A 9,486-nucleotide genomic window follows, 5' to 3' on the forward strand; every position below is an offset into this window, starting at 1 on the left:
CCCCGGTATACGGTATACAGCCCAAGTCTCTACAGTGTCTGCCAGGGGTCATGTTTGTCGTTGTTGTTGAGGAGGTGTTCCCTCCTATGCTCTCTGTGGTGGCTCTGTGTGCATGACTGAGCACCACGAGGAAAACCTTTTTGTCTTTAGTGATATGAATCTGGGTTACATCGTTCCTCAAGGTTCCATTCACTCCCACATTTTAATGTCATTTGAATGTTGCCTGGAGTTTACATATTTTTTTTTCACCCGACAAACAGGAACACGTAACAATTGCTCTGAAGTTGACAAACTGCAGAAGCAGCAGTTCATGGATGGTTAGGCCACTCATTATGAGTGMTAATAAAATAATATGATCATTTTGATAATTGTTTCTCTAAAAAGGGGAGAACCATATATTGTTTAATACTTTTAGCCAGCCGTGACTTTGAGTATTTATGTTAAGTGTGTGTGTGTGTGTGTGTGTGTGTGTGTGTGTGTGTGTGTGTGTGTACAGATCAACGCTAAGAAGAAGGAGTCTGCATGGGAGTTCACCAAGAGCCTGTATGATGCCTGGTCTGGATGGCTGGTAGTGACGCTGACAGGACTGGCCTCAGGTAATACAGACACCTGAGCTCACCTGTACTAGTAATGTGAGAGCAAAATTACAAGATTATGTTATAATGCTGTTATTGCATCAAATGGTTGTTTTATGCAACAGAATAGAGGGTTTTATAACACTCATCTGTGTGTGTTCTACTGAGAATGGGCCTCTGGAGGCTTAATGCTGAAGATTTACGATGTATTGGGTGACCTAACAAGACCACATTCCATAGCATGAGTTGGTGTTTCTGTTCTATGAGGTACCAGGGTGGAGATGGCTCCAGTATGGATAATTATGAGAGGAACGTTGTTTTGGGGGCCAGACCCTGGATTCTACACAATGAGAACAGTCTTTACAGCAGATGCAGTTTGCTGTGAATTATTAGTATCTTTTCATACGAATCCTAACCTTGTGACCCATTTCATGCATCTGTTTGGCATGAACATTCAGGAGGATATACGTTGCTATAAAATGCTGTGGCTCAAATCCCCTCGTTGGGCTCTCAACTAATCACCTATGGGTGGGTCGTTGACAAGCTTCTTTATTGCAATAATTAATCAATGTTATTAATACGTTTTGAATAAAGTAATATCCTGATTGGTGATTGACCTTGTCTTRCCTCATTATTGATGAACATTTCCARGACAGTAGTCAAGTGTATTTATGGTAAATGCAGGCTRGTCATTGACAACGTGTTTGTTGTTCATCTTGTTTGTTATGTCACACTGGCACAGGCTTAAACTATTGTTTCCTCCTCTTTGTCCAATCAGGTGCCCTGGCGGGTCTGATCGACATCTCTGCTGATTGGCTGAACGACATCAAGGAGGGGGTGTGTCTGAATGCCATGTGGTTTAACCACGAGCAGTGCTGCTGGGGCTCCAACGAGACCACGTTCGCTGAGAGGGACAAGTGTCCTCAGTGGAAGAGCTGGGCGGGGCTCATCCTGGGCCAGGAAGAGGTGAGAGGGATTTAAAAATGTAATGTCAAAATGTAGATTTCCGCTTAAACAGACATCATTATTTATCATGAGAGGGCCATAAAAAATACCAAGTAATGATTATACTGCCAGAATGATTAAAATCTCACCTTTCTAGTAAAAATAGTTAATAAATTGCTGAGGCGTAGTCACTTTTGAGGATACAAGTACACAGTACAAATATGATGAATAGGGCTTAACATGTTTGTGGGAATAGGGCTTAACATGTTTGTGGGAATAGGGCTRAACATGTTTGTACTGCTTTCTAAATATAGTAACAATCAAGTTTTATAAACAACTTACTATAAYATTTCACCTTATAACTGTAAAATATGTGTTTCTCCCCAATTTCCTGATATCCAATTACAATCTTATTCATTATTGCAACTCRCCAACGGGCTCGTGAGAGGCGAAGGTCGAGTCATGCGTCCTCCGAAACATGACCCGCCAAGCCGCGCGCTACTTCTTAACACCCGCTCACTTAACCCGGAAGCCAGCCACACCAATGTGTCAGAGGAAACACTGTTCAACTGACGACTGAAGTCAGTTTGCAGGCGCCCGGGCCCGCCACAAGGAGTCGCTAAAGCGCTATGAGCCAAGTAAAGCCACCCTGGCCAAACCCTCCCTTAACCCAGACGACGCTGGGCCAGTTGTGCGCCGCCCTATGGGACTCCCAGTCACGGCCGGTTGTGACACAGCCTGTGATCGAACCCCTGCTGTGAAAGAGCATTTTCTGCTCCGCGTCCTCTGAGCGACACACAGACGCAATTCATATGCATGCTGACTTGTTACAACTTTAGTTTTAAGCACAAAGGGATTTTGTCTCTCTGTGACCAAGAGAAAGTGGTCTCGTTTCAAATCTACTAAAATATTTTTAAAATGTTCATGTTGAATCCATCTGAGAGCATCATAGCGAGATGAGACTGTTGCTGTAATCACTAGGCTCTCCCGTTTCATATACCGTATTCTAAGCTGTGAGGTTCACGGCCAGGGGAGTTCGATCCTTTGTCTGGATAGGCCAGAAAATGTATCACTCCCTATTCAAATGAGGTTTCAGATTTCACATACTGGATCTCAGATGAGAGCGGAGAACGGCAGGCGAAGCAGAGCGCTTTGTACACAAAAATGTTGGTTCGGAACCGGTCCAGAACTGCTCAGTCCCCTAAATAGGGGACTTAACATTTTAAGATGTTTTAAGTGACATGTTACAGGTGTCATATAGGTGTTATAAGCTAGTAGTTTCCATTGCTGAGATGGACAAGTATCATCAGTGGAAGAGATTGGGTGAAGTAYTACTTCTGTGTTCCAGCAGTAGTTCACCACTCTTTTCCATTACCTTTTCACTCAGAATAGTTCAAACTGTCTTAATGTAGTAACGTTAAAGGGATAGTTGGTATTTTGAAGCTAGCTGTACCCAAAACCTTTCCCTTTTTGTGCTAAGCTAGTTAGGATTGGCTCGCAATCTACCTTTAACTTCCTTCATGCTGGATGCAGATAGATTTAAAAAAAAATGGTATTCATGAGTTCTGATGATTGCCAAAATCCCAAACTATCCCTTTAATGGTAGTTTGTGTGTAAACGTGCTCCTCTCCCTCCTTCGACTGCCCCCTCTTCGCCTCTTCCTTCTCTCTCTCCTTCTCCTSTCTCTCTCTCCTCATCTCCCAGGGTCCTGGTTCCTACATCATGAACTACTTCATGTACATCTACTGGGCTTTGTCCTTTGCCTTGCTGGCTGTGTTACTGGTTAAGGTGTTCGCCCCCTACGCCTGTGGCTCAGGCATACCTGAGGTAAGAGCGCACGCACACACATGCACAGGTGGAATGCAAACACTCACAAGTTTACATGGATACACACACACACACTATGTATTGTAATTCAGGTGGGTTCTGCACCTGCTTTGTAGGAAAAATTCATGTTGYGGTGAGCTTGTCTGCTCTAGTCTAGCACTCGAAATCTCACTTTCTAGTTGCCATGGCAACAGGAGAGCAAGCGAGATGGGGATGAGCACTGCGGCGCAGTTGGAGTTTTAATTTCTTCAAAATTCTTAGATCGTGACATTGACCATATCTGGCAAGCTAGTCGCGGTGGTCTCAATAAATATGATTATTTGGTTCTAAGACTGACAACAAATTTTGCCCATAGAGAGAAACGATTTGTCAGGGTATATCGTTTATATCAGGGTGGCTTTTCGGGAGCAGTTTGGAATATGTTTGGACATTTGCCTTATTTCTTCAACAGACCTAACCATCTACCTCCTCTACCCTCGGTGCTTCTCCAGATTAAACCTAGAAATAATTTCTCCAGTAGTATATTTACCTTATTTCCCCCCATCTCTCTGTCTCCCAGATAAAGACCATCCTGAGTGGGTTCATCATCCGGGGTTACCTGGGGAAGTGGACCCTGCTGATCAAGACGTGACACCGGGCTGCTGTGCGTGCTGCTGAGCCTGGGGAAAGAGGGACTCCCTGGTCCATGTGCCTGCTGCTTGGAAACATCTTCTCATACCTCTTCCCAAGTACAACAAGAACGAGGCCAAGAAGAGAGAGTGTATATCTACTGTTCTATTAGGTGTGGAGAAATACAATAATACTTGTACAATACAGTAGTATGAGCCAAGAAGAGAGTGTATGGTGGTGATTATCCATTGTATTACATACAAAGTTTAGAGTTTGATTAAAACATTCTTTTGGTACCTTTCTGTTGTAATAGTATGATTTGTAAACCTGTCAGTGTTAGCTGACCGCCTTGTTTGGGTAAATTCCTGTCAGTGTTCCAGCTGACTCGGCCTGTGTTGGTAAATTCCTGCAGTTCCAGCTGACTCGGCCTGTGTTGGGTAAATTCCGTGTCAGTGTTCAGCTGACTCGGCCTGTGTTTTGGTAAATTCCTGTCAGTGTTCCAGCTGACTCGGCTGTGTTTGGAAATTCTGTCAGTGTTCAGCTGACCGCCTGTGTTTGGTAAATTCCTGCAGTGTTCCACTGACTCGGCCTGTGTTTTGGTAAATTCCGTCAGTGTTCAGCTGACTCGGCCTGTGTTTTGGATAAATCCTGTCAGTGTTCCGCTGACTCGCCTGTTGTTTGGGTAAATTCCTGTCAGTGTTCCAGCTGACTCGGCCTGTGTTTTGGTACTAATCTTTTTTATTTGTTTTCTCTGCAGGTCCTATCTGCAGCATCAGCGGCTGGGGTGTCTGTGGCTTTTGGTGCTCCCATAGGCGGAGTACTCTTCAGCTTGGAGGAGGTACATTTTATATTGTGTGTGTGTGTGTGTTTCTATGAGTGTGTCCGTATAAGTAAGCACATCACACACACTATAGCCTCGTTTTAAGCCGAGTTTCTGTGTAAGCACTTTGACAACTGATGATGTAAAATCTGTTCATGCACTCTTGTGTCTCTGTATGAGTTAATGCATCCCACTATAATGTCCCCTATTCACCTGTCTCTCTGCATCTCTCTCTCTAGGTGAGTTACTACTTCCCTCTGAAGACTCTGTGGCGCTCCTTCTTCGCTGCGCTAGTGGCAGCCTTCGTCCTCCGATCCATCAACCCGTTTGGCAACAGCCGTCTGGTCCTGTTCTACGTGGAGTACCACACCCCCTGGTACCTGTTTGAGCTTATCCCCTTCATCCTGCTGGGGGTGTTTGGAGGCCTCTGGGGGGCCTTCTTCATCAAGGCCAACATCGCCTGGTGCCGAAGGAGGAAGTCCACCCGCTTCGGGAAATACCCCGTCCTGGAGGTCATCTTCGTGGCGGCCATTACCGCCGTGGTGGCGTTCCCCAACCCGTACACGCGGCAGAACACCAGCGAGCTGATAAAGGAGTTGTTCACTGACTGTGGGCCGCTGGAGTCGTCCCAGCTGTGCCATTACAGGAGTCAGATGAACGGGAGTAAGGCGTTTGTGGATGCGTCGCCTAACAAGCCGGCGGGGCCCGGGGTGTACACAGCCATGTGGCAGCTGTGCCTGGCGCTCGTCTTCAAGATCATCATGACAATATTCACCTTCGGACTCAAGGTGAGGCAGGGCAGGTTGGGTACTACCGTCTAGTTAATGTAGCCCGGCAGTTAAAGGGGAAGTTCAGCCAAAAACATCCTTTATAACTACTATTGCCTGGTCGTTTGTCAGTACCCCAGARAGTTTTTAGGTCTATTGCTTGAGTATTTAGATGTAGGTAATACGCTGATTCTACCCCCGCCTTCCCCATAGAAACCCCARGCAATGTCAAAAGTCCATCCTAAATACCTCCTCAACACACCGCTCTGGCCTCCCATGATCGAGATAGTCCTTGTAATGACTTTCTCTGCACAATTTTTCTGCTAACTTATTTCAGTAGGCACATTTTTAACTTATGAATGTCGTTTCGGGAAAGTTTTATAAAGAGCCCAGAAGTTTTTTTGGGTGAACTTCCCCTTTTAATGTGATGGTATTGGGTATGCATGTCTCAGATTGTGGTCTAATCCAAATCTTAGATTGTAGTCTAGACTTTAAGTAATGCTGCTCATGGTTAGGGTTGAGAAATACTGAGCAAAATCAGAATTGGAATTTCAGTTCCGGATAGTTTTTTTGTGGTTCCTGTCCCCAGGTTCCGGCAGGCCTATTCATCCCCAGTATGGCCATCGGGGCGATTGCCGGGCGGATTGTTGGCATCGCCGTGGAGCAACTGGCATACTACCACCACGACTGGTTAGTGTTCAGGGAGTGGTGTGAGGTAGGCACCGACTGCATCACCCCGGGACTCTATGCCATGGTGGGGGCTGCTGCATGTCTGGGTGAGTTACACTGACTGGATGTGGGTGTCTGTAATGATATGGTCACGTCTGATACTCCTACTCAGTGTTCATTCCCCATTCTTGTGATACATTGCTATATAGACTGTGTTTGTCAATGGATCACAGAAACACGAAGCTGTGTAAAATGTAATCTATCCTGTTGGATGGCTTTGGTCCTCTCCCATTCAAACCTTTCCTTTTGTCTGTAGGTCGTTGCTGTATAAAAATAATAGGTTCTCACTTCTGTCAACTTACATGGTAAAATAAAAAGTCAATAATATATATATATATATATATATAATTTTTTTTCAGGTGGTGTGACGAGGATGACCGTGTCTCTCGTGGTTATTGTGTTTGAGCTGACTGGCGGTCTGGAATACATTGTGCCCCTCATGGCGGCCGTCATGACCAGCAAGTGGGTGGGCGACGCCTTTGGGCGTGAGGGCATCTACGAGTCACACATCCGCCTCAACGGGTATCCTTTCCTGGACGCCAAGTCAGAGTTCACACATACCACGCTGGCGCGGGAGGTGTGTCAAAATCAAATGTTATTTGTCACGTACACAGTTTACAGCATGTATAAAAGGTGCGGTGAAATACTTGCATGCAAGCTCCATCAACATATTGTGTGTGTGTAAGGAACAAATATTTATTATGGACAGATTAAATGAATACATTGGCACACTGAATCATTAACAGTTAGATGCAGTACCATTGACATCAATGTATGATTAAGTAAAAAGTTGACTTAAAGGCGTCAGTTAGGGTTCAGCCTAAACCACTTTCTGTGTGACTTCAGGTGATGCGCCCGCAGCGTAGTGATCCGCCGTTAGCGGTGCTGACGCAGGACGACCTGACGGTGGAGGAACTCCAGGTGATCATCAACGAGACCAGCTACAATGGCTTCCCTGTCATCGTCTCCAAGGAGTCTCAGAGACTGGTGGGCTTCGCCCTGCGCAGGGACYTRACCATCGCTATAGGTGAGGAGAAACTGAGACGGCAGGTTGTGGGGGGCACACACGTACTCAATTACATGCTTGCTTACACATACGGACTTATACATACACACACACACCTGATCTCGCTCTCTTCTCACTCTCTTTCTCATCTCTTCTCTCCCGCTCTCTCTATTGTTGAGAACTGTTTTATAATTTAATGTGTTTGTTTGTCTATCTTTTTTATGTATTTGTCTACAAGTTTATATATGTTTACAACAAGCAAGGGGAAGAATGTCCAGAAATAGGGTAATATGGGGGAACAATAAATATATTGTAACAGAAAAACATTGTACTGTAGTGAAGCCGTCTCTAGAGTAATGCAAGCGTCTCGTTCGTTGATGCAATTGTGAAACGTCAATTGCTATGAGAAAGTGCTGAATCGTGTTTTCATGATGTTAAAGGTCAATTATGATGCAACTATGATAGGTGAGACGATATGGGATTACAATTATATGCATGCATGAATATTAACCTCTCGAGGGTATATGTATGGGACGGTATGCTGGTCTTCACCTGTTCGCATCAATCAGCTCTAGTGGAAACTTGGCAAGGGCGCCCAATTCAAAACAGACAGAAATATCGCCATAGATGTTAAATTCCTACTAATGCGATACAAGTATGTTTTACAACATCATTTTAAAGCTACACTTGTTTGTAAATCCGCAGCCAAATGGACCGATTTCAAAAAGGTTTTGACGAACGAAAGCAGCAACCAAACGATTATGTTAGGTTTATGAGCCAAGTCAACAGAAACAAGAAGCGCATTTTTCCAGCTAAAAGAGGAGCAGAGGTAACAAAAAGCAGAAATAGAAGATAAAATTAATCACTACCAGTTTGATAATCTTCAATCAGATGACACTCCATAAGGACTTATACCAATGTATTTTTTGTTCGGCTACAGTTTTCATATTTATATCCAGAAAATCTGAGTTTAGGCAAGACGCTACTGTATCAACATTGGGCAAAAGCCTGAGCAAAATGCAGAGCGCCAAATTAAAATTAATTACTAGAGAAAATTCTACTATAAAACTCAAACTTTCATTAAATCACATCAATGAAAGATACACAAAAGTAAAAGCTGACACTGGTTGTGATCGCAGCAAACATGTCAGGAAATTCAATAGGCTTTTTTCAGCGAAGCATACGGATGCTATTATCTGAGCATAGCACCATAGTAAACAAAAGAGAGAAAACATTTCAACCCTGCAGGCACGACACAAAACGCAGAAATAAAAATATAATTCATGCCTTACCTTCGACGAGCTTCTGTTGTTGGCACTCCAATATGTCCCGTGAACATCACAAATGATCCTTTTGTTCGATTAATTCCGTCGATATATATKCAAYATGTCCATTTATTTGGCGCGTTTGATCCAGAAAAACACCGGTTCCAACTTGCTCAAACGTGACGACAAAATATCTCAAAGGTTACCTGTAAACTTTGCCAAAAAACGACTTTTGTAATACAACTTTAGGTATTTTTTTAACGTTAATAATCTATAAAATTGAAGACGGGATGATATGTGTTCAATACAAGATTAAAACAAAATGTTGCATGCCTTCTGTTTGATTGAAGCGCATGTCCAGGACACCTGGAGTGCCTCGATTTCAAGATGGCCGTATTTCTTCATTACACAAAGGAATAACCTCAACCTATTTCCCAGGACTGTTGACATCTAGTGGAAGCCGTAGGAACTGCAAGCAATTCACTTAGAAATCTGGTTTCCCAATGAAAACTCATTGAAAAGACAGTGACCTATAAAAAAAAAAAAAATTCTGAATGGTTTGTCCTCGGGGTTTCGCCTGCTAAATAAGTTCTGTTATACTCACAGACATGATTCAAACAGTTTTAGAAACTMCAGAGTGTTTTCTATCCAAATCTACTAATACTATACATATCTTATCTCCTGGGGATGAGTAACTGGCAGTTGAATTTGGGTATGCTTTTCATACAAACGTGAAAATGCTGCCCCCTACCCTAGAGAAGTTAAGGCTATACGCACTACATGTTACACACATAGACACTCAACCATGCAAATTGGCAGAGTTATTATTTATTTGGACATCACACATTATAGTCTTACTCTTATACAGACATTGTACACACTCACTATATCACATCCAATGTCATACACATCAACCTACTCAGATTTACTACACACATAATAT

The 9,486-nt window shown here is 43.6% G+C and overlaps 1 protein-coding gene across 1 annotated transcript in view; it reads left to right on the plus strand.

The window, feature by feature from the left end:
• Window positions 1-9,486, plus strand: part of LOC111960386 (H(+)/Cl(-) exchange transporter 3-like) — a 76,354-nt gene that overhangs the window by 47,297 nt on the left and 19,571 nt on the right. The window contains 10 exon segments of the mRNA XM_023982359.2: window positions 497-596; window positions 1,354-1,541; window positions 3,225-3,347; window positions 3,907-4,000; window positions 4,003-4,104; window positions 4,712-4,794; window positions 5,016-5,564; window positions 6,133-6,319; window positions 6,632-6,849; window positions 7,119-7,299. Of these exon segments, the coding sequence (XP_023838127.1) occupies window positions 497-596; window positions 1,354-1,541; window positions 3,225-3,347; window positions 3,907-4,000; window positions 4,003-4,104; window positions 4,712-4,794; window positions 5,016-5,564; window positions 6,133-6,319; window positions 6,632-6,849; window positions 7,119-7,299 (1,825 nt within the window).

Source organism: Salvelinus sp. IW2-2015, linkage group LG37 (assembly GCF_002910315.2).
Source record: "Salvelinus sp. IW2-2015 linkage group LG37, ASM291031v2, whole genome shotgun sequence".
Lineage (NCBI taxonomy): Eukaryota > Metazoa > Chordata > Actinopteri > Salmoniformes > Salmonidae > Salvelinus > Salvelinus sp. IW2-2015.